This window comes from Nyctibius grandis, chromosome 5 (assembly GCF_013368605.1).
Source record: "Nyctibius grandis isolate bNycGra1 chromosome 5, bNycGra1.pri, whole genome shotgun sequence".
Classification (NCBI taxonomy): domain Eukaryota; kingdom Metazoa; phylum Chordata; class Aves; order Nyctibiiformes; family Nyctibiidae; genus Nyctibius; species Nyctibius grandis.
Window position 1 is genome coordinate 18403762 of NC_090662.1, and position 25563 is coordinate 18429324.

Sequence of the window (25563 nt, forward strand, 5' to 3'; positions counted from 1 at the left end):
GATGACGCACAATGTCACTGTGCTGCTTCTGAAAATATATCCCAGCGTGTCAAAGGAAGACCCAGCCTGAAGGCTGTGACGACTGGTGGTGGTGGGATCCCATCTTGGCTCTGTCACTGGAGCTGTTCAGGTGTGACGCCCTCCTGTGCCTTCGCACGACTGGAGCAGGTTGAGTAACTGGATCCTGCCTGTGTGAACCTGCTTATGAATGACTACCTCCTTTCTTCCAAAATGTGTCTTCAGCTTCACTGAAAACATGGTAGCAGTGACACATTGAGGATGAGAATGCCCACCTGTATGATGTAACCATCTGATGTGCTTGTAGAGGAAAACAAGACACTCCTATACAATAGTTTGTGCAAATTTGATCACATTAATTGCTGTCTGTAGAGAGACACAGCTGGAAATGGAGGAGATGCAAGGGTGTGGGGGAAAGAGTAAGGAGAGGAGGAGGTTTTAGGTGCGGAACCTGTGGTTTGTGTAGAAACTGAGGAAAAATAGCACAGAAATCAAAGTTAAAGTTTAGTTAGAAAAAATAAACTAGTGGAATTTCAGGTGGCTTTGGAGAAGAAGAGTTGCGGCAAATACAGAAGCCGTGTGGAAAAGTCCTGAAGAGGCGTGAAGACAAGTGGCTTTGAAAGCAGAAACCATTTAATTTAGCTACTGCACACTGATAGATGTCCAGTTAGAAATAATTTACTGATGTGAAATTATAAATGTTCCTTTTAGAAATGAAGGAGGATGTGGAAAGCTCAGGAACTTACGGGGAGTGCATAGGAAGGAAAGGAGGTAATTAGTTCTGTAGCTTCTCCGTCGTACTTGTTCAGACTGCACAAATTTGTAATGGCCTTTTCCATGTGCAGACAGTACAGCGAGATATTCCCCTAATATACTTTCTAGAGGAAAAGCAAGAGAGAGAACTGTATATCATCTATATTGCTGCAAGCTGCCCAGTACAGTGGGATCCCTCTTCCCGCTCTCCATTTGCTGACCAGCATCCCACTTGGTTCCCTTCCTGAGGAGCGAAAGGTGAAGGGAACATTTGAAAGCACCTATCTTGTCTGATAATATGAGGAAAAACTTCTTTACGGTGAGGGTGACCGAACACTGGAACAGGCTGCCCAGAGAGGTTGTGGAGTCTCCTTCTCTGGAGACATTCAAAACCCGCCTGGACGCGTTCCTGTGTGATATGGTCTAGGCAATCCTGCTCCGGCAGGGGGATTGGACTAGATGATCTTTCGAGGTCCCTTCCAATCCCTAACATTCTGTGATTCTGTGATAATGAAACTGCACAACCGACACATTTTTGCTTCAAGCAGTAATCTTTTCAGTCATACAACTCTCTGTCAAGTAAAGCTTGCTGCGGCTGGTGTTATGTTGTCAAAGCTGCTGCTTCATTAGAGAAATCTTTCTGTAGGATATCTGCATGAATGGCTGAAGGCTTTTGGACTGAAGCTGAAGTGTTCTCAAGACAGGCTGTCAGTTGGAGGCTGTGGGTAGTGCAAATGGAATTTGAAGCCTTGCACATGTGCAGAATGGCAAAAGCATTTGTGTTTTCCAAAATCTGTTCACTTTTAATGGATGAGGATATTACTCTTGACTCATTTTGAAAGATGAGACCAATGATGCCTGCTACTTGACATATATTTTTAGAACATTTTTGTCTCATTTTTTCAGACCGTTATTTAAATTTTGAAAGTTTTTAAAAAGATATTTTTAAAATCGGTTGGTATCTGTGCATTTCAAGAGCTTACAACGTAACATTCTAGATAATTCTTGACACCTGTTCCTCTCATTGTGAAGATGAATGGTTTTTGACTCTAGTGATGGCAGAATTCAAGGTTCATGCATTAAACTGTGGTTTTGTTCTAGTATTGTGGTTATCAACTTGCAATACAGAATCCCTTTTCATTTATTACTGTGAGAAAAGTTGGGGCTCTGAAGAGTTTTCCTGGCAGGCATTGCAATGTCTATACAACACAAAGGCATAAGTAATGCAACAAATTTGATACTAAATTATTTAGTAGTTGTAAGATGAAATTGAGCTATCAGTGTCAGGAAATGACTAAACCATGGTTCTTCTTCCAGTGGATGGTAACACTGGATCCCAAGTGCAATGAATGTTTTTAATCTTGTGAAAGGGCATAAGTTCAGTTTTCTCATGTTGTGGTTGTATTATCTCAGCTATGGAAACCATGGAGGTTCCTGTGCTCCCTTTACCTAAAAGGGAAAAAATTCATCATCTGTATCTTTTCACATTGTTTCCGTTTTCTTTGTAGGACAGAAGAAGTGCCTGCAGCTCAGCAACCTGCAAAGCCACAGATGCAAGCCGATGGAACAGGTAATCTTGTCAGATCTCTACTAGCGGTTTGATTCAGTCGGATTTTTTTACCTTTTTCGTTTCTATCTTTAGAATATCAAACCTTGCTGAAAAACTTGCTGGGTCCTTAAGCAGGCTTCTGAAAAAGCTGAATATGAAAGACTATTTGAGCAGCTTCTTACCTCTGTGTACATGATTCTGTATTTATTTTTTGTAGTTGACTTTGCACACCTGAGCAAGGAGTTTATTTTGTATTGTGAAGCCTTTAGGAATGTAATGAAACTGTTGCCTGACTTCATCATTCTTGCATGCCTTGCTGATCCTTGACTTACCAGGAAACAGATGTAATACATAGAAAAGATGCTTTGTTTTGTTCTCAACTGCAAAAGCTCTTTACTTCTTCCTTTCTTGAAAAGAAAAGACAAGAGAAGGAATAAGCTTAAGAGTTACTCGTTGTTTTGGACACCTCCACTGTTGTCTACATTTCTCAAGCTGTTGCTTATTATGAATTCAATAATATAGTGATTTCTGGAAGAACTAAGGCAACAGGCAGATTCTCAGTCTTTCAGTACGCTTAAGCTTTCCTCCCCACACCTCTTGATTGAGGCAGCCACTTAGGCTTTTAAATCTGTAGATTAAATTTGAAGCTGGTCCTCCTGTACTCCCATAATGTCAATACTTTCTGCTATGTGAACTACAACCTGACATCTTTTTCTGTCTTGTACACTCAAAATTTCTTTCTCAGTACTATCTGAGGTATTAGCATGTGGGAAGCTACTTCATATTTTTGTATTTTCAAATGTAAGTGTTGTCTCAGCTCTAAACTGCCACTAAACTCCTTGTTTTTCTAGGTATCACTGCCATTCATGAATGAATAGTTTGATTCTATTTTCTGAGCACCTATTGCTTTTTCTTACATGCCTAAAAGCACCAATTTGACTGTTGTAGTTGGCTGATTAATCTTTCATGCCTCTGTTTAATCATATCTTAATTTTGTGGAGTTCTGTACTAAATTTGGTCCTGGAATAGTTGTGACCAGTGTCCTCTTTGTGGCATTGCTGTATTGACATACCTTTCCAAAGAACAGTCAATCTTTTCTTTCTAGACAGTGATTTTCTGAGTTACAGGTAAAGCAAAAGATGATTGTTTTGTTCTCACCTGCGCTGCCTTAAGGCTTTTACCCTTACACTATTTCCATATACCCGTATATTTATTTTATATTTTTCCACTGAAACTGACATACAGAAAGTGTGCATCGCTTCATTACTTTGCCATATAAGACTTCCCAGGCAGTATTATGACTATATATTCCATATATAGAAAGTGGCATATACAGCATAATTTCTGTAGCCTGGCTTTAGAAAAAAGAAAGTGCACGTTATATTTTTATATATATACACATGCACACACACACACACACACGTACACAATCTTTACAGCCTATAAATGGTTGGGAAGTGGTAGTAAAAATGCCTCTTGAAGAATGTTGCTTAAGTTCCCACCTCCTTTTCCCATCAAATTCGTGTGGCTGCAAGGTGGTTGTCCTGCTCTCTGCTCAGGAGTGTTTTGCTTTACACTTGCTTTTCTCGAGGTGACCCTGCAGCACAATCGGAGTGCTGAGATTTACATCAGTTTTTTGTTTTCATGAACCTCTTAACCAGAAAATGTTTTTACAGTGTTTGCTAAAAATTCTCATTTGTTAGGATGTTTAAGTAATCTCTGTACTTCTGGTAATAAGATGCTTCCATGTGCTGTACTTAGAGCGAAGCAGGAGTCACCTTTAGTCTTATATTACCAGCTTAGTGCAGTCAGGGTTCCTGTGCAATGGCAGAAATAAATTGCACGGTGAGTTTCTGTGAAGAGTGTTGGTGAAGGACAGGACAGCCGTACAAACTCTGCATCCCAACGAAGCATGGTGTGTGGAAACAGGGGCAGGCTTTGTATGAAGATGTCTTCTAGTATTATCCTGATACTTAGTGCTTCTTTTTTGTAGATAAGCGTAGTCACACAGTCTGTTCGAGACTCCAGAAGTGGTTATGTGACAAATTTGGAGAGTATATTGAGGACTTCAGATTTCAACCAGAAGAGAATACAGTGGAAACAGAAGAGCCACTTAGTGCTAGAAGGTAAGTCTCTAACGTAATCATGAGAAATTGCTGGCTTCTTTACAAGTCGCTTTTTTCTTTTTTCTTCTTTTTTTTTCTACAACCTTTTACATGGTTTGAGCGTGTGTTTGCATGACAAGTAGTAAAACTGAAAGTACAGAACTATCTCAAAAGGTTTGTGAATGCTTTGGCCAAAACATGAAATTTGAAGTTTATCTGCTGTCTAAGGCAGAATAAGATTTTTATTGTTTACCAGGTTCTGTCATATGCCTCTCAAACTGTGGACAAAGTCTTAGTTAGGCTGGAGAGCTTTTACATTTCAATTTTTGTTCTGATGCAAGGTAGGCTGTATTAGTTACTAGGAACACATTTCATAACAGGCAAGAATGAAGCTTTATGCACAAACATCTGATTTATAACTCTGAGCAGTATTTCAGGGACCAAATGTACCCAACTGTGCACTACTTGCCTATTTAACAAGTTGCTTTTATCCATTATTTTTCAGATTGACTGAAAATATGAGAAGATTAAGTAAGTACTTAATAGTATTTTATTTTCTGGAAGTAAAAATAGTTCGTAGGAACCCTATTGAGAGGATTGCTGCATTTTAAAATACAGTGTTTTGAAATACTTCTTCCAGTTCATAAGCAGAAATGATTCTGAAATCCTGAATTAGTGTTTGGAGTGCAAAGTAACTTAGAGGAGCAGTCGTAGAAACTTACTTTTAATCTTGAATTACATAGGGTATCTATGAACTAAAAACGTAATTTTAATTAAAATCTGTGAACAGGGAAGGAATGAGAACAGAGTATTTGTCCAATGGCAAAAGTAATAGTGTTCATATGCTTATGCCTGAGCTGCTTGTAGTTCGCTTGCTAGTCTGTTAGCTTATGCTTTCAAAGAAGGAGGGGTTGGACGATGCAAACCCTGAGTGTGTCTTGCATTTCTTTCTCTTGGATAGCTAATAAATTATTTTTGGAAGGTGGAGGATGCAAGATGGCAGGTTAAACAAAGTAGTTAAGCCCTCCAGAAATTCTGTGCAGCAAAGAATTGCTAGCCTGAAAAAAAAAATATGGCTGATTTGTGCTCCAAGGTGTTAAATTATTGTAGGGGCAAAGGTGAAGTTGAAATAAGGGTCTGTAATTTCCATGTAAGGTCAGTTTTGTTCTCCTTATTCTAATACTGGTATTCATTCTAGTTTCATTTGGGAGAATACTTGTGACCTGTTCTCTGTGGTGGGATGTGCATTGCCTTCAGAATAAATAGCTTTAAAAAAAAAAAGCAGTATTAAGCTTAAAGTTTGAGAGGTTCTTAACTTCCACTAGGTGAGCCACAATATCTAGATCCCTGTTGTCCAGGGGTGCCCGATGACCACCTGGAGGTCCTGAGACCCCTGGTTGCTCTCAACACCCCTGTTGTCACTGGCTTTTTCCAGGTGTTGACCTTCCCTGCAGGTTCGATGTAGGATGGTGGAGCAGCACTTGAGTCCATGACCTCCTCCAGTGCCTTGAGCGTGCCCTTCCACTTACTTCATCTGCTGCTTTGGTTGTGCCGCCGATGCTCAAGGAAATCTAGTCCTAGTTGTTTAATTACTTCCCATGGGGAATGTATCAAGGGTAGCTGAATTTCACAGAATCACAGAATCACAGAATATTAGGGATTGGAAGGGACCTCGAAAGATCATCTAGTCCAATCCCCCTGCCGGGGCAGGATTGCCTAGACCATATCACACAGGAACGCGTCCAGGCGGGTTTTGAATGTCTCCAGAGAAGGAGACTCCACAACCTCTCTGGGCAGCCTGTTCCAGTGTTCAGTCACCCTCACCGTAAAGAAGTTTTTCCTCAAATTTAAGTGGAACCTCCTGTGCTCCAGCTTGCACCCATTGCCCCTTGTCCTGTCAAGGGATGTCACTGAGAAGAGCCTGGCTCCATTGTCTTGACACTTGCCCTTTACATATTTATAAACATTAATGAGGTCACCCCTCAGTCTCCTCTTCTCTAAGCTAAAGAGACCCAGCTCCCTCAGCCTCTCCTCATAAGGGAGATGTTCCACTCCCTTAATCATCTTTGTGGCTCTGCGCTGGACTCTCTCTAGCAGTTCCCTGTCCTTCTTGAACTGAGGGGCCCAGAACTGGACACAATATTCCAGATGCGGCCTCACCAGGGCAGAGTAGAGGGGGAGGAGAACCTCTCTTGACCTGCTGACCACACCCCTTCTAATACACCCCAGGATGCCATTGGCCTTCTTGGCCACAAGGGCACACTGCTGGCTCATGGTCATCCTGTTGTCCACTAGGACCCCCAGGTCCCTTTCCCCTCCGCTGCTCTCCAACAGGTATGTCCCCAACTTGTACTGGTTCATGGGGTTGTTCTTGCCCAGATGCAGGACTCTACACTTGCCCTTGTTATATTTCATTAAATTTCTCCCCGCCCAACTCTCCAGCCTGTCCAGGTCTCTCTGAATGGCTGCGCAGCCTTCCGGCATCTCAGCCACTCGTCCCAGTTTTGTGTCATCAGCGAACTTGCTGACAGCGCACTCTATTCCCTCATCCAAGTCATTAATGAATATATTGAATAGAACTGGTCCCAGAACCGACCCTTGCGGGACCCCGCTAGACACAGACCTCCAACTGGACTCTGTCCCATTGACCACCACTCTCTGGCTTCTTCCCTTCAGCCAGTTCACAATCCACCTCACTACCCGATCATCCAGACCACACTTCCCCAGTTTAGCTGCGAGGATGCTGTGGGAGACCGTGTCAAACGCTTTACTGAAATCGAGATAGACCACATCCACAGCTTTACCACCATCTATCCACCGGGTAACATCCTCATAAAAGGCTATCAAGTTGGTTGAGCAAGACTTCCCGTTGGTGAAGCCATGCTGAGTGCCCCTAATGATCCACCTATCCTTGATGTGCCTAGAGACAGCACCAAGAACAAGTTGTTCCATCACCTTTCCAGGGATGGAGGTGAGGCTGACTGGTCTATAGTTACCCGGGTCCTCCTTCTTGCCCTTTTTGAAGACTGGAGTGACATTCGCTTTCCTCCAGTCCTCAGGCACCTCTCCTGTTGCCCACGACTTAGCAAAGATGATGGAGAGTGGCCTAGCAATGACTTCCGCCAGCTCCCTCAGCACCCGCGGGTGCATCCCATCAGGGCCCATGGATTTATGGACGTCCAGGTTGCTTAACTGGTCCCTGACCCAGCCCTCATCAACCAAGACAGATTCCTCCTCTATCCTGACTTCTTCTGAGGCCTCAGGGGTCCAGGGCTCCTCAGGACAGCCTCCAACAGTATAGACAGAGGCAAAGAAGGCATTCAGTAACTCCGCCTTCTTTTTATCCTCTGTCTCCAGGGCCCCCACTTCATTCATCAGTGGGCCTACATTGCCTCTAGTGTTGGCTTTGCCTGCAATGTATTTGAAGAAGCCCTTTCTGTTGTCCTTGACCTCTCTTGCAAGGTTTAATTCCAAGGAGGCCTTAGCTTTCCTAGTTGCCTCCCTACATCCTCTGACAATAGACTTATATTCCTCCCAAGTGGCCAGCCCCTCCTTCCACGATCTGTACACCTTCTTCTTCCACTTGAGTTTGCCCAGCAGTTCCCTGTTCAACCATGCAGGTCTCCTGGTACCCTTCCTTGACTTCCTACCTGTTGGGATGCTCTGATCTTGAGCTCGGAAGAAGCAGTCCTTGAACGCTAACCAACTATCTTGGGCCCCCTTACCTTCTAGTACCCTGTCCCATGGGATTTCCCCTAGCAATTGCTTGAAAAGGCCAAAGTTGGCCCTCCTGAAGTTCAGGGTTGTGATTCTGCTAGCTATTCTGTTCCTGCCACATGAGATCCTGAACTCTACCATCTCATGGTCGCTACAACCAAGGCTGCCCTCAACCTTCACCTCTTCAACCAGACCCTCCTTGTTAGTGAGGATCAGATCCAGCAGCGCTCCTCTCCTAGTTGGCTCATCCACCATTTGCATCAGAAAGTTATCATCAATGCACTGGAGGAACCTCCTGGACTGGGGATGGCTGGCTGAGTAGGCCTCCCAGCAAATATCAGGGTAGTTGAAATCCCCCACAACAACCAGGCCCTGTAATTGCGAGACTGCTCTCAGCTGCCTGTAGAAGGCCTCATCACCCTCCTCATCCTGATCCGGTGGCCTGTAATAGACACCCACAACAGTATCACCCCTGCCAGCCTGCCCCTTAATTCACACCCACAAACTCTCAACTCGCTCCTGATCCGCCTCTGGACAGAACTCAATACATTCTAGCTGCTCACTCACATAAAGAGCAACTCCACCACCTCTCCTTAGCGGCCTGTCTTTCCTGAACAGGACACAGCCATCCATGACCACATTCCAGTCATGCGAGGCGTCCCACCAAGTCTCTGTAATTGCCACTAGATCATAGCCCCCCGACCGAACACGGATTTCTAACTCCTCCTGCTTATTCCCCATGCTGCGTGCATTGGTGTACAGGCATTTCAGGGAGCGAGCTGGGCACACCGATTTCATCCCAGATTCACCCCCTGATTTCACCCCAGGGGGATGGGGGGCCTCCTGGTCTACCTCAACACTAGAGCATTGCCCCAGTGGTGCAAGCCCAGCTACCACCCCATCCCCCTTCGAATCTAGTTTAAAGCTCTCCGAATGAGCCCTGCTAATTCCTGTCCCAGAACCCTTTTGCCCCTACGACATAAACCTTTCCCATGTATCACTGTCACGCCTGTTGTCTTATAAAACCAGCCATTATCAAAGAACCCAAAGCCCTGCCTGTAGCACCAGTCTCGTAGCCAGGCGTTAATAGAGAGAATCCTACTATTCCAAACAACGTCATCACCTGAAAATGGAAGGAGGGAGGAGAAAACAACTTGTGCCCCAGACTCTTTCACCAACCGTCCTAGGGCCTTGTAGTCTTTCTTCATCCCCCTCAGACTACGGGATGCAGCTTCTTCCCCACCTGTCTGGAAGATCAGCAGGGGGTAGTAGTCTGTGGCCTTCACCAGGTTGGGGAGTTGCCTGGTGATATCCCTGATTCGGGCTCCAGGCAGGCTGCAGACCTCCCTGTGATGGGGGTCAGCTCTGCATATTGGGCCCTCAGATCCCTTTAGGAAGGAGTCTCCAACCACTAAAACTCTTCTCTTCTTCCTTGTGGAGGAGGTAGCTATACGCCCGTCAGGTTTTTCTGACTGTGGTGGGACCTCTGATATAGGTTGCCTCTCCACCACATCCCCATTGGACCGGCTGTATTCCAATAGGGCTTCATATCTATTGCTCAGAGGCACCTGTGGAGGCAAGGTAGGGAAGGAGGGCACTCGCCTTTTGCCACGGCCATAGACTTGCCTCCACTCACTCCTCTCCTCTAGGTTATTGTTTTCCACCTGAGAGGGGCAGAGTACAGGGGTCCCTCGATCCTGGGAGCTCTCCGGCAGGTGCTCCCATTTTTGTTGCAGGGAGGGCAGAGCCTGGCTCCACCAGTCTATCTCCATTTCAGCCTCCCGAATGCTCCTAAGCCTTTCTACTTCGGCTTGAAGCCTTTCAACCTGGCTTTGCAGCTGTGCCGCTCGGCCAAGCAGATCATCTACTTGCTCACAGCGCACACAGCCCCCTGACACCACAGAGATGGTGTAGCATTCCCTGCAGCCCGCAACCTGCACCATCGCCTCCTTCCGTGGGAGCTCTGTCTGGGTTCCCACATCCATTTTGGTCTTCTTCCACCGGGTAGATACCATTGTTCTTTCACTGAACCGGGAAATACCTGTTGGTGGCACCCCTGGTTCACAGCTCCTTGGCACCTTCCTCGCCTTGTGCACGGGGAGGGAGTCAGTGCCCTCCCCAACGAGTTGCAAACAACTGCAGCCACTCCTGCCCTGGGACACACCCAGTCACTGCAGATTCACACAGGCACTGCTGAGTCTCCCTCACCCTCTGCCGTCAGGGACTAGTCCCTGCCCTCCAGGGCAAAGGCCAAACAAACTAGGACAAGTCACAGGCGGTCTTGAGGAAAGCTTTCAAAGTTGTGAGCTGTACTGCAGATGAGGGTGGGTACTCCTGGGGCCCCCTAAGCAAGTGGAGTCTTCAGTCATCTCAGCAGGGAAGGCAGAACTGGTGTCTTCCAGCAGAGAAAGCAAAGGTCTTCTTGCAGCAGCCCTCTCCTGTTTTCTTGTGTTCCCTAGCCAGTTTGCCCAAGTGGTAAAAGAGCTCAGAGGAGTAGGAAGGGTAAAGGACAAGTGTTCTTTAGGGAGCTGAGGAAGAGCTCCTCTTGCTGTCTCTGGCTGGCTGTGGGCATCTGCAAGTGGGAGTGATGCCTCTCCTCGCACAGGTTTGTCTCCTGTGCAGTGATAGCAAGAGCAGAGGTCTGCAGAGGTGGGAGGCAGACTTCTTCAGGCAGCAAGGTCCTGTGTCTCTTGACTTAGGAAGAGTAAGCAGCAAAGTGCTGCCAATGGATAGGCTCCTGCAGAAACGTAGCCAAGAGAGATCTAGCCTGGTTTTACGCTGGCTTGGTCAAGCAGCAGCAAATTGTTCCTCGGTGGCTTGGAGTCCAGTCAGGCTGATTTACCTTGTTCTACAGTGGGATGACTGACCTCTGCGGAGGTCTTAAGGGTATAGTATGGACAGGGCTCAGAACAGACTGCTATCAGCGTCCAGGGTACCCTTGTAAAGGATACTGATTCCACACCCCCCAGTACTTAAAGAGTTTAGACATAACCTTTGTCTTGAATAACACTAGTTTTTGAAGATGCATTCCTTAACTAATTGTTCAGTTACGTTGATGGGTTTCATTTTTCTTAATTTGGATAAGCCTTTTTATCATCATATCTTGAATATTCGTATTAATTTTCTAATTTGGTTGCTTGTTATTTACAAGTTATTTAACCACTGCCAGCTAATTCTAACAGTTGTGTTTTTTCTCCACTTCTGTTTAGAGAGGGGTGCCAAACCTGTTACTAATTTTGTGAAGAATCTTTCTGCCTTATCAGACTGGTATTCTATCTACACTTCTGCTATTGCCTTTATTGTAAGTTATCCTGTTCCTCCAGGAGTAGTAAGAACTTTTTAAATGTATTATTTACTCAAATTCATTGAAGCTGCCATATCTGAGTAGGAGTTGTGCTACTAAGTCAAATCAAATAGTGTAATTTCATTTGACACTAAATACCGGTAGTTGTCACTTCAATTATATTTCAAAGCCATTTAAATTGTGTATTCTAGGTTTATTGTAGCATAGTTTTGTAACTGTTAAAATAACTTATAACAGTCTGGGCACTGTTCTCTCATTTCTTGTTTCCTGTCTCCCAGTCCTGTACTTTGATGGTTACTTCAGCCTTTACAAAATGCCTTGTTGTCTAGGGCCGAAATGCTGATAGCAGCTATGTTTGATAAGAAGCTGTCATTCACTGTCAGTGCTCTTTGCCATTTATTAGGATCATACTTACTGATGAGAGACAAAATGCCTTGATTTAAGTGTCATTTAATTTGCAAACATCAGCTCTGTGAGCTAAATTCGAGCATTCCTGTGCTATTGAAGGAGTTTTGCATGCCACAAAGTGACATAACTATTTAGTAGAGTTTTGTTTTCCTTCTAATTGTTAATTAAATGATCTAAATTGTTTTGGTCACAGTTTGTATGAAATATTTTGATACTGAAGGAAATGAATACTAGTAGTTGTAGCTATATGAACCTGGTGAAAATGTCACACACCTTTTCATTAAATGATCCCTCCCTGTAAGTTATAAAGCCCTATTTAATGCTACTTTGCATGGCACAGCTGAAGGAATATTGAGGAGGAGACTTTCCCCTCCCGGTGCCCTGTGTCTGTCCCTTCTTTCGCCTCTCCCAAAAAACCCATGCTTCAGATAAAAGCTGAAAGAAGGAACTTCAGCTGTTGTTCAGAAAGCTCTGCAACCTCGGAGCGGAGCAATGCTTCATTTTGGGGTTATCAGTAAAAAGCCTAGTGCCTCTTGGCAGGGTAGCTGTGGTCTCTGTATTTTCAGAAGTTGGGAAAGGGACAGAATAGCTTTTGAAGCACTTTGTGTTTGTACTTGTCAGGTAAAATAAAACCTGTTTTCCTGCAGTCTTTTTAAGCTTGGTAAAAATATGGGATGTAATTGACTTGAAATAACAGAGCAAGAGTTTATCCCATTGCCCTGTATGGGGCTAATTGTTATAACTCTTCTACTATACGATTGCTTTAGCTGTCCTAGGTGAGGTTAGACCATGTCGCGGTCACGTAGCAGATTCACAGACTTTAGGGTTTACTTTTTCTTTTTTTCCTGCCCTTTCATGTAGTTGCAGTGTTGGAAATACTCAATACTCTCTCTCAAGCAGCAGAGAACTGGTTAAGTGTCATCTCTGGAGATTTGGTTTAGTCTTAGTTTCGACTTTACATTCATGAATGCAGTGCTGTTGTCAGTCACGGTGTGGCTAAAATTTATTAATTTTTGTGATCTGAATTGCATGATTCTGAACCCAGTAGTACAGTGGGAAATGATATTTCATGCATCTCATTGTACCCCAGTTTATAATCCACTTCTCTCTTTTCTTTTTTTTTTCTTCTTAATCTGCAGATTTACATGAATGCTGTATGGCATGGCTGGGCCATTCCTATGTTCTTATTTTTAGCAATTTTGAGGTTGTCCCTAAATTACCTCATAGCCAGGTATTTACCTAAATACTAGATTATTCTTTTGTAATACTTTGCTTCAAAGATGTTTTATTGTTCTTGCTTTGAGTTGTAAACTGTTACTTTTTCTAACATTGTGATTTAAGTCTAACAAAGTAAAATTCGAACTCTAATATCCTTAATTTCATTGCTCAAGTTCTATAGGTTTTGACTATTCTAAGGAATTATTTTTGTATCCTGTGACTTGGGCCATCATAAATGGTGCTGTGTGTTCTCAGACAAATGCCTCAGCATGTTAAAATTCTAAAGTAAAATTCTGCAACATTCAGAGTAGTTGGAGAATGTCACCTTAAATATGGAAGCCTGCTACTTTTCCCTGGAGAGAATTTTCGCTTAGGCTTAAAATTGCAGTTTTGCCTTTTTCAGTAGCTCTTGGCATATGTTATCTGAAGTATCTTCCCTTTGTAAATTCAGTCTCTATGAAAAATTAAAAGACTTTTTTTTTTTAAATATACATTTTCTGTGCTGAGAAGATCTTTTTAAAATGCTATTTTAGGCTGAAGGTGTTTTCCGCCTTAATATGGTGGAGAGGACCTTAATGTGCATATTTTAAAATAATATTCTGACTTCTTAATTGATAGTTACTGTCTGACAGTCTATTCTTTGAAAATTGCCAGTAGCAAATAGGCTTCTGAATAAGTTGATGTAATTTTGTTCACATGAAAAAACAATAAAAAAAAATCCTAATTATATATTCTGTGCACACAGCTCACTTTTGTTGTAAAAGCCGCAAGCAGTGATTCTGTGTAGTATCTAGCTAGCTAGTATTGTAACTTCTTTATTTAAACTATATATACCTTTAAAGCTGTCTGTGGTTAGCCACTTGTGCTTTTGTTATGTTGTGGGTTCTTCATTAATTTGGGGATCATTTTATTATTTTTTTAAGCCATAGTGCTCATTGCAGAAAACTACTTTTTAACCTCTTACAAATAATCCATGTTGGCAGGTGGAGAAGTACTTACTCTCTTTAACTATTTCCATAACTTCTAGGGGTTGGAGAATACAGTGGAGCATTGTGCCTGAAGTTTCTGAACCCGTGGTAAGTCTTTGATCGGTTTGACCTGTATGCCTACGTTAAAAGTTACACCTTGAAAACCTTCCTCTGTGTTTATGTGGGTAGCTGTGAAAGGAAGGAAGAGCGAGGTGCAAATAAAGACACTACAACTTTTTTCTTTCTCTTGCAATTTAGAAATCTTCACTAATAGCACTTTTAAGTTTGGATGTTTCACCCTAAAATATTCCAAACTTGAATGACATTTCTGGAATCGATGTTAATATGCCAGCTTGGGACAAGTTAGATCCTGTTAGATCTTCAAGAAGCCTTGCATTCTGTTTTCTTTGTAACATTTTGAAATTAATGTTTGCATACCTTGCTTTAAGCAGGAAGGATTTTAAGGGATAATGTAAGATGGAACTCTTTGAATTTCAAACCTTTCACTAAAGCTTAGTGAGGCCTTGCTTCCAGGATAATGTTATTACTCTTAAAAGGCCAATAATCTATTTAAATAAATAAATTTAAAAGTTCTAGATGTAAAACTTCTAACAAAAATGACATTTCTGTGCTAGACCAGAAATAGGTCTGTTTAAGCATGTGGTCATAGGCTGAAAGTCATTGTAACCGTGGTGCTCCAAAGGCTTACTGTGTCTTTCACAGCCTCATATTAATATGTTTGCATATACAACGGAGGAAGAGCATCGAGAACTAAAGATCACCAGCAATGAAAGACATAAACAGTAGATCTGAAACAAGGGAGGAACTTGGTAAATTTAGAGGCTGTTTAAAGTGAGAGGTCTATTGCCAGGAATATTGAGGGGTCACCTTGTCATGAGGAGTTTTGTAAAATACCAGTTTCAGCTGAGCTGAAAATTAATGGGTTGACTCTTTTCTTGCCCAAGGAACCCCCAAAAGAGGACCTGACCGTGTCTGAAAAGTTCCAGCTTGTTCTAGACGTGGCTCAGAAGGCGCAGGTACTGTGCTGCTCTCGGACCTCTCTGGCTGCTTCCTTAGAAACAAAGAGGTTCATAGTCCAAGTGGTCAAAGGATGTTGTTACGCAGCATGTGAAAACAAGCACTCAAACCAGCAATGCTTTTCTTGCATAGGGATCTTTACCTACGAGCAGTAGAGATCTCAGTAAGATTCCTGGAGCTTCTGAAACGGCACGATGCTTCAGAGAACTGTTTGAAGTTCTCCAGTCACAGCTCTGAGCAAAGTCTGGAGGGGAACAGAAACAGCGTCTGACAGTTTTTCCTCACATGAGTTTCTGATAATGTAGATCAGGTGGCGAATCTTACCAGGGTACTGGAGTGTGGATCCATATCCCAAATCTGATAGTCGCAGAACTGGTGTGGGAGACACTATTCCTTCAAGATTTAGCTGAAAGCTACTGTCTGCTTAACTGTGTTAATTCAACAGTGTGTACAGCATCTCTGAAATAGCCTGTTTTAAACACCACCACTACCCCTTTCCCTTGCCCCAGCCCTGAAATCTGCTGCTTGTGTGGGAGAGGGTGAAGGAAGGTTTTCTCCCAACTCCATCAGTTTGACGAGCTACCCTAGCAGCTGAGTGACCCCACCATCCAGTTGAACTGCAGCCTTGCGCCATGTTGAACAATGTGCTGCTGCTAAAGTAGCTTACCTTTCTCTTGCCAACTGTATACGCTCATCTCCTTCCTTCTGGTGGTGGTTTATATGAACACCTTTGGAAATTTATTGGGAAGATGAAATTTACAGGTGCTGTGACAGCAGGGATTGGTCAGAGAAGATGGCTGAATGACCCTCTTAGTCCTGATCAGGGGTCAGTTTGCATCAACAGTTGTTGGAATTACGTGGAATCTAGTAACTCCAAGGGTGTGTTATAAAAACCTGATAGTGGTGTGTTTCCAAAGAAGCTAACAGTCCAACACTTGATGAACTCAGTAACCATTTCCTGAAATTTCAGTGCTCAAAATGTGTGAAGAAACTTCCTATTTTGTTACCCTCTGACAGAAGCTCTTAACTTCTAGATTGACAATTTCATTTAAAATTTTTGCAGTGATGTAAACACTTTCCAGTCATGACAGTGGAGTCAAATAGCTTCTTCACCTCTAACGATCAGTCATGAGTTACAGAACAAGGTGTTAAATAAGATGGAAGTTATCGAGTATTGCTGTTCTATTCTGTATTTACGCAGTTGTGAAGTACATAAATGGCTAAAAATGAGTTAAAAAGAAATCACTTCTTGGAGTTGCTTGTTATGTTTCTGTTATGTGGACGAAAACTCAAAATAATGCAGGACTTGGTTTTAATTCTCTTGCTTCTTATGCAGAACCTTTTTGGCAAGATGGCAGACATACTGGAAAAAATTAAAAAGTAAGTTGTCTGACACGAGTCTTTTTTTCCTCTTAAAACAAGACTTGACCAGTGTCTGGAACGCTAGTAATAAAATTTTGTGTCTTTTTTGTTTTCAGCTTGTTCATGTGGGTCCAGCCAGAAACAACACAGAAGCTCTACATTGCTCTATGGGCAGCTTTTATTGCATCCTGCTTTTTGCCCTACAGGATTATTGGGCTTGCAATGGGTAAACGTAATACATAATTAACCTGTGACAGTCTAGATTTAATGCGTTAAAATTAACAAGATTTTTAGAGGGAGAATTTTAGAGTTTAAGAAAGAAAACACTGTATTAATAAATAATGCAGTGTTTTAAAGTATTTTCATTGTGCTTGGCATCATTGGTCATGTGCATTTCAAAAACCATCTCTGAATACGTAATATAATAGAAAAAGACTGAATAATGCATTCGCTCCTTGAAGGGGGGAAGTTTATGATGAGCTGTTAGCAGAGGTCTTCAGACTGTCAGCTGTAAGGATTTCGGGAAGTCCTATATTTTGGGGTTTTTTTTTGCTCATAGGTCCTTGCAAATGAAATATGTGGGACCGCATAGAAGGCAAGAAGATGACAGGGTTGGAAAAAAATGAAAGGGTTAATGGGACTGCTTGTAAAACTTGGAGGATAGGCTGGACAAAATTAACAGGTTACTGTGGGTGAAGTTGCAGATACTTAAACTCTCAACTGGGAATTGGGAAAGGAGGGTTTTCGCTACAGCATGAGACTGTCTTTTCTCTAAGATACAAAGCCACATCCTGTGAACCAAGAATTCTCATTTTTTTTCATTGAAGTAATTATATGATCAAATGAGTATTACTTTTAGTGGCACTGAACTTCAGACTGTGTTAGCTTGAACATAAACATAGGTTTGCTTGATGCGTCAATTGAATTAGATATGTGAGGAATATTTTTTTTTTTAATTCTGACTCTTAAATCTGAGTTGCATTCAGTAAAGTTTTGAGAGCGTATTCTGAGCCCTTTTTAATCTGGCAGAATGCAAGGAAATATCTTGTATAAGATAAGAGGACATACTGGACTGGAAGATAGAGTTTAATGTAGTGCATGAGAGCCCTCTGTTGCCGTTTAAATTCTTGCAAGGAGCTGCAGAGTTTAATGCTCTGGTGTGTTTTCTGTTTTGGAAGTATATAATGTTTTCAGAATGCTTCTCGTAATAAGGAATGTATGTTTGAATTATTTTAATGTTCTTCTGCATAATAAGAAGCTACATAAGTGGTTTAAAAGACCTGGGGAAGGGGAGGAAGGAATCTGGGCAGGGAAGGAAAAGAAAAATAATTTCCTGCCTTTGGAAGAAGAATCAAAATATTAAAACCGAGAGAATGGTTTAGCACTATGACTGAAGATGCTTACAGAATTTGGTTTCTTTCATGAACTTGTTAAAACATGATCAAAACAGTGATGTTCTTAATGCCCCTTCAACATGCATACTAAAGTGACCTTTTTTTTTCAGGACTCTACGCTGGAATCAAATTTTTCCTCATTGATTTTATCTTCAAACGATGCCCCAGACTACGAGCTAAGTATGATACTCCTTATATCATCTGGAAGAGTCTCCCGACAGATCCTCAGCTCAAAGAAAGATCTAATGCTACAGTGTCAAGACGGGTAAGGCTAATAAATCTTTTTGTCCCTCTCTTCCCAATATCTGAATATCAGATATTTCCCTTTCTCCATTTCCCTTTTCCCCAGTGACTAGAGCACATTAAAGGGAAGGTTAATTAAATCCTAACAGTCAATGTTAGTTCTTTTTGTTTTTATTATTATTTTCAAGATCCACAGTGTTTTTTTATGGATTCTCTTTCTTGTGTGAAAGGAATCTATTATCAAAATGTGTATATAAACATCTCTCTCTCTCTCTCTCTCGGAAATTGTATGAAGCTAAATGCACAAAATTAACACCATTCATATTGATATCAATTTCTGTAACATACATTTTGTGTGATTTTATTGTCAAAATTTAGGCTTTTTGTATTCCCTTTCTCTGTTCTCAGACATTCTTTTTTAGTGGGAATTCAGCTGCTTGTGTAGATTGAAGAACAGCTAGTTCAAAAGAAAAAGGCTTGAGTATAATATGTAGCTTACTAATGGGATAAGCATTAACAGAGGTAATGAAGTAGTTTACAGATTCAGGCATTATCTCTTAGGTTATTTGTATTAGATGACCTATTAGTGTAGTGGTAATCACTTTTCACCATGTTGGTACTCCAACAGTACATTTTTCTTTCATTAAAATCTCATAGTTAAATCACAGAATCACAGAATGTTACGGATTGGAAGGGACCTCGAAAGATCATCTAGTCCAATCCCCCTGACGGAGCAGGATCTTTAAGTGTTGTGTTTTGTGCATCTTTGCAAATTGTTTTGGGGCCTGACATGATAACAGAAAAGCAAGTAGTGCTTTTCCATATCCCTGAATTTGACAATGTTTATTAGTTTTTAAAAAAATAGTTGTAATAAAACTTAAATCTAATTGCATTTTAGCATTTGCTTAATGCCTCTTATCACAATATCTAATTGCATTCATGGAGTATCTGAATACTGTCATAAGCTCCCTGACTGAAATGTGCAGCACTTAGCAATAATTCAGCCTGGGTACACAACTGGAGAGCAAAAGGGATAAACACATGAACCCTCGGTTGTTAACCTGTGAAGAAGAAGAAGAAATAGGGGGTTCTGGGGGTGATGGAGCAGTTGGTGGTAAAATAACTGCAGCATAGTCTGAGTATTTCAGAAGGAAGCAGAAGAGAAAGTCTTTGACAGAAAGTGAGTCTTTAGCTCCTATTTTCCAAGGGCCAGGAGAGGTGAATGAGCACTTGGAATAGCCTATATTTCCCGTGCTTGCAGAAGATGAGCTTAAAAGTTTCTGTGCCTCTCGAGCTTACAGGTTATCATTCACATACTGTGGTGGTTGTGGCAGCTTCTTGCTTGGTCTCTTTAATCTGCCTTAGAGGTGGAAAGGCTCTGAATTGCTGAACTTGAATCCATAAACTTAGAGAGTAATTATCCCTTCTGGATTTTCCTCACGGCTTGTTTTGACAAGCAGACCAGGGTTTTAGTCCTGCTGTGTCTGACTTGACAGACTTGGCTTGTCTGCCTGGAAAGGATGTGCAGGACTGCATTATCTGCTTCCAAATGTCTTTGGAAACATTAACTTGGTCTCAGTAATTTTAGACAAACTTTCTTACCCCTTGAGAGATTTCTGGGAACCTCATAGTATAAAAAATAGATTTTTGTACAAAAAGGTAAAAACCGAACAGGTTTTTCATTTTCTTTTTTTTTCGTAGAAAAGCAGAGCCCAAAAGGATGTAGTGCCAGCATATGTGCATTTGCTTTGGCTTCTTATCATTGAACAGCATGCAAGACACTGTAAACCTAGACACAATGCAGTTGTACCACCAGTCTGACCCTGTGTCCTTAGAGAACGATCCTGACGACGGTATCTGATGGGTAAAGGTTGTATGTCAAAAGCTGATGACAGATCAAGTGAAAAGGAATACCTCCAGGTATTTCTACCTCCAGGTTGTTGGTGACGTTTTTAGACAGTCAGGACTCTTCCAGTATTACAAATCGAGGAGCTTCCAGTGAGATTTAAGGCTTATCAAAATGGGAGGCAATGCTTTTCTTTTTGTGATCGACCATAAGTTGTCTCAAGCCTGGGTGGTTATGGATAAATTAGCTGCTTCTTTTAAGGGTAGAGGAAACATGTGCCTATTTTAGGAAGGACTAGAACATGAGGGCAGGATTTTCTCACATCTTCAGCCACCGGATGGGATGTCGTACTGAAGTTTAAACACCTTTCTTTATTCTCTTTATGTAACAAGTAGGTAGGAAGCAGTGTAGTGGAGAGCAGGAATAATCCTGATTCCAGCACAAAAATCGTTAGTCCTCTTGCCCTGACCTTTTGTATGTTTTGGGCCATGGAGCTTCACCTGGTTACCTGCATAATACCTGTATTTTTCAAGCCAAATACCTTGTCCAAGAAAGCCTTCCAAGAATTCATTTGATCTTTGCTTGCACACAAATTGTTGGAGAAGCTGTTAATTTTCCTTGGTTCCAGGGGCTCGATCATTGCTAAGGGGCAATAACTGAAGCAAGAGTACAGTTATCATCAACCATTTTTTTTTCCATGTCAACTTTCTTTATTCTTTTCCCCCGAGGCATCGTTGTATTACAGTTACCCTAAAAGCTGGATGGTAAATACCCTCTGTTGTGCCTGTTTTGTCAGTCTGGTTTCTAGTCAGCAATTGCAGTGCACATTTTTTCATTTGTGTTTTCATTTGCTTTGGATTTCTTTTGTTAGCGCTAAATCCTGCAAAGTGTCAAGTGCTGCCAACTTATGTGCAAAAAAAAAGCAGCGGGGGCTGGTTGGCCTCCAGCAGCATCGTGCCTTTACAGAAGAAGGGCTTAGTCCTGAGCTTGCATGTTGTCAGTTTGCCAGTTGTTTAACTGCATGTGTATGGTAGGGCTAAGAACGGAGCTGTGAATGCTTCGATGACAAAAGCCAGCCTTTGGAATCGTGTGGTGCCCCACCAAGATGAAAAAGCCAAACGCAAGCAAGCTTTCCAAAAGAAACTGCCTGCCGTCCTTCTGGAAGCAAGGCTTGTTTGCTAGGGCAGTCTCCAGTGGTTCAGGAGCTCTGTTCAAAAGTAGATTTTACTCAAGTACTTTGGTTTTGAGAACTCCATGCTACCTTTTTTTCCCTGCTAAGGAGGCTGACAACCATTCTGATTTTATTTCACATGTCAACACTCTCGAAATTCAGTGCATCTTCAAAGCAAAGGAAAGATCAATGGCTCTAACACAACCTGAATAAATTGAACTGGTGTGCTCTAACCACTGATAACCCTTCTTTTTTTAATTGCATTCATTGTGTGTAGTCTCTTGGTTTGTGAGTAAGATCTTGCAGCTTCACTTGGTTCATGTTTTATTCTATGTATTATACTGTTAAACAGACTTCACTTTTTTTCTTTTGTCACTGTCACATTTGTGTTGTTTGTTTCTTTTCCTGCTAGCTGTCAGGGCATGAAAAGGTATGGATCGTAGCGTGGAAAACTTCCTTTCAATTTTGGCATATGTGTTCCTAATGAGCTGATGCAGTTTTGTGTGGCTTTTTCTTCGTTTGCTCTTTTTTCTTTCTAAATTTATTTTGTGCAATAATATTTTGTACTTGGTCTGTCTCTTGAAGACAAGCCAAGTATTGATAATATATTAACTGTTATTAGTCCCACTAGTATAATAATTGCAGTTGTGTGCAATGACTTAGTTGTATCTCATCGGATATACACTTTACTGTAGAAAAATGGTATTTTAAGATAGGTACATCTAGCACCATGTGCTTGCACCCCTGCAAAGGGCGTCCATCAAAGAGCAGCACTTTGAAAGATGGTCTTCAGAGAGCACGTTAGAGCTTTGTGCTGTAACAATAGTATAGTGCAGTAGTCCACCATTAACTTTATTGAAGTAGTTAATGAAAATTGTTGCACTACAGATTTTATTTTAGGAAGAATAGTTAGCCAAGTTATTTTTAAGAGCACAGCTTAAATGTTGCTATTCAAGTTTTGGAATGGTGTTTTGTTTTTCTGCAGCTTCAAACAGCAGCATCCAGAAGTTACGTGGGCTCAAGCGCCCCAACCGGAATAAGCAAAGATGAAGACACAAGTCGTTTTCATACCACCAAGAGGGGGAATTTCCATGAAGTTTTTAACTTGTCAGAAAACGAGCGTCCTTTGGCAGGTATTACGCAACAGGAAGGCTACGTTAGTAGAGTATTTTCTAAAAGGCCGAGGACAGTTTAAAGTTGAATTCCTTTCTGTGCAATGTACTGGTATAAGCTTTTGATTAAAAAGACTTGCTTTAAATTAGGATCAATGGAGACGGTCTCTTTTATACCCCATCCTTACAGTTCTTTGAAAGAATGCACAGCCTGGTGTGCCTTTTGTGGTGATGCAAACGCAACAGTCAAGTTAAAGGGAATAATTGTGTGGGTGGTTTTTGCTTTGGGTTTTTTTTAAACCAGTGTTAAAACAGATGTTATGATGTCTAAACCCACCTTATTTAGGCTTTTCTTTGTTAACACTTCTAGTTTTAGGTACCTAAAGTTTAATTTTCAGTGTTTTCTGCTGTTTTAAGGAAACTGTTGGGGTTAGTGCCTGTCTCCGTCTTTCTTTTTCTGAAAGTAAGATTTCTTGTTATGACTTTTTCAGTGTGTGAAAATGGCTGGCGCTGCTGCTTGATTAACAGAGATAGGAAGATGCCTACAGACTACATCAGGAATGGAGTTCTTTATGTCACAGAAAAGTGAGTCATTGCACTCCACACATTTCTCAGGAGGGAAATGCAACAGACATTAATAAAAGATTTGAATCTAAAAGTAATCCTTGAACAATGTTTTGAAACAAAAATGCCTTTTCATGGTGCTTTAAAACCGCAAGAAAGCGCCATGGGAGAGCTGAATCTGGGGTGTGGTAATGCTTAACAAATGCGATTTTGCCTTGGAAGGGTTTGCGCATAGGAATGGAGAGTAGCTCTATATAGTCAGTTGTTAGTAGCTGCAGTTCTTGATGTGGGTAGCATGCTCTCTATATATACACGCACACACAGAAACAAAAAAGAAACCTAAAAGCTAAGTGTATTTGGAGAGCTGTGATCAATGGTTATTTGGCAAATACTCTTAGTTTCTTTTTTTAAAGCACATTGGATGTGTAGCTCCCTTGAAATAATGTGCAACAAAAAGAAAATAGAAATTCAAGCCTTGGTTTCAAAATTAGTACTTGATTTTTATTAATTTTTAATCCTTCCTTACTCCCTCGCCTCCCAGGTCTTAATAACTATTGACACTACTGTTTGGGTCTTGCACTGAAATTCTTTTGGAGTGTAATGAATGGAAGGAAAGCTCATCTGTATGCAGTGTCACCTAGTGATGGAGACCACTCTCCAGCGTTTAGAAAACTGAGCTTTTGTCTGCATCACAATAATGTGAAACTAACACAGTGTTTTCCATTAATCTTCTTTTAGGGCGGTAAAAGATTTATAAGCCCTTTGAGATTTGGTATTTCAACTGTTTAAGGATATACATGCTTCCTGTCTCTTTAAAATGCTTGTCAAGTTTAACCGTTCAGTGCAGTAATATAAATACAAGATTTTTTTGTGTGTCTGTGCATGCCGTATGTTCTGGGCTTTCACACACGTTAGCCAGTTGCTAGAATTTACGAATGTTTGCTCTAAACTAGAAGCCATAACTGAATTGCATATTGTGTGCCTCTTTCTTTTATTTGAAACCGATTTTAACCTGTAAATTTTCAAACTTCAGAATTGACAGGAGGGATATTGAGAGCATTGTTTTAGAATACTGTATCAAAATGAACATTTTCTTCCCTTGTCTTCAGTTACTTGTGCTTTGAAAGCTCCAAATCCGGCTCATCTAAAAGAAATAAAGTTATAAAGCTGATGGATATAACAGATATTCAGAAGGTATGTCTGGTTTGTGTAGCAGGTAGGGGAGAGAGCTGGTTTTCTGTTCAGCTAGTCATGTTTTCCTTTTCTGCTTATGCTGTTTTGAAAAAGCATACCATTGATAATTTTTATAAGTAAAATGTCATTCTTTGATCAAGAATATTTCCCAGAACTGCTTGTTTTAGCCATTTGGACTCAGCACAAGCAAACTCACTATGAGCATAAAAACAAAGTAGTTTACCAAACCCTTACACTCCTGAATTATTTTAAAATTAAAGTTGTGGTGGTTTTTAACTCCTGCATTGAATAGAGCTGTGTAGGCTTTTAAGAAGATTTATTGTTAGCAGGAATTGTGTAATACTAACTTCAGTTCAGATGTTGATACCAGTAGATGCACCATCTTAAAAGTAGATGCCTCAGAGGGATGAGGGATTATTGTCAGTGGAGACAGGTAAATCATTAGAATAGCCAGACTGGATTGGGCTGGAGTTTCATCTAGTTGGGATCCCAGAGGCAAGAAGCGGATGGTTGGAAGCATGACAAGTACAATGTGATCCTTCCTCTGGTCGAGTTTTATCAGCCTGTGGTCACCAATGGCTTTATTGGTGCCTTGCATCACTCTATATGGCATTTAATGTCACTTTTTGTTACCCTCTCTGAACTTGTCCTACTCTTAAACACAGACAGCCCTGCTTTCTACTACATCTGTGGCCCTGAGTGCCACAGATTAAATCATGTTGTGCAAAGAAATATCTCAGCCCGGTGTCTACTGCTTGAGTACCTCCAGATTTTCAAATGAGTTCCTTCTGTTTGTTTCACATGTCTATAAAGTAGACAACTTATGCATAACTTGAACATTCCCATTGGAATTAATAATTCATGTTGATGGATTTTAAACATCATACTTGAAGTAATGCTGGCTCATTGTTTAGTAGGTCTTTACTCCCATAAAGGTCCTTTTGCATCTGTGTAGTTTTTTTAATGAAGATGAGACAGGGATCATGCAGCTAAGCATAAAAATGTACTGCACCTGGTTTTATTTGGGAGTGGGAAACACAGGCCAGACTCAGGGTCTCTTCCCCCTTGGGGATATTCCCCTGTTCAGCAAACTGTATTCCTTTTTAGCATTACAGACTTTCTTAAAAAAAAACAAACCAAACCTATATATACCCTGTTTGTCTATTTAATTTTGAAAAAGAAGCTTTTTCTGGTCTGCTTGCTGTTCCTTTAAACAGTGGGTGAATGTTACTTCTAGGGAAACCTCTAGGTGATACTCACAGGCACACGCTCATGTACATATATACATGTAGGGCCGGGTGTACTACCTGCCCGCACCATCCAGCTGCCTGTGTGGTCCCTGGCATTGTGGCTGGGCCAGCTCCTGCATGCCGTAGTGGTACCGGGGTGCTCGGTTTGGGGCCAGGGCTGGTTCCAGCAGGCAGCCTGGGTGCCGCGGTGCGTGGGAGGAAGAGGAGAGGCAGGCTCATGCTGTACGAGTGATGCTGTGCCCGTTGACTCCAGAGTCAGAGAACAGCTTCTGTCCTCTTCTTGTTTGTAACAGAGGTCTGTTAGTTGTAGCAGGGAGGATATACCAGTGATGAGTCGTGTAACCTTCTC

The 25563-nt window shown here is 41.6% G+C and overlaps 1 protein-coding gene across 7 annotated transcripts in view; it reads left to right on the forward strand.

Annotated features, from left to right (window-relative positions):
* Positions 1 to 25563, forward strand: part of GRAMD4 (GRAM domain containing 4) — a 119769-nt gene that overhangs the window by 60871 nt on the left and 33335 nt on the right. For 3 of the 7 annotated variants that reach the window (XM_068401629.1, XM_068401635.1, XM_068401631.1), the window contains exons 5-19: positions 2280 to 2341; positions 4314 to 4446; positions 4931 to 4956; positions 11352 to 11443; positions 12994 to 13085; positions 14100 to 14148; positions 15006 to 15077; positions 16415 to 16458; positions 16557 to 16666; positions 17945 to 18099; positions 20652 to 20687; positions 21507 to 21524; positions 22080 to 22227; positions 22698 to 22791; positions 23880 to 23964. In XM_068401629.1, the coding sequence (XP_068257730.1) occupies positions 2280 to 2341; positions 4314 to 4446; positions 4931 to 4956; positions 11352 to 11443; positions 12994 to 13085; positions 14100 to 14148; positions 15006 to 15077; positions 16415 to 16458; positions 16557 to 16666; positions 17945 to 18099; positions 20652 to 20687; positions 21507 to 21524; positions 22080 to 22227; positions 22698 to 22791; positions 23880 to 23964 (1216 nt within the window). The remainder of the gene's footprint in view (positions 1 to 2279; positions 2342 to 4313; positions 4447 to 4930; positions 4957 to 11351; positions 11444 to 12993; positions 13086 to 14099; positions 14149 to 15005; positions 15078 to 16414; positions 16459 to 16556; positions 16667 to 17944; positions 18100 to 20651; positions 20688 to 21506; positions 21525 to 22079; positions 22228 to 22697; positions 22792 to 23879; positions 23965 to 25563) is intronic. The other 4 variants (XM_068401630.1, XM_068401633.1, XM_068401632.1 and 1 more) reach the window with 2 other exon arrangements.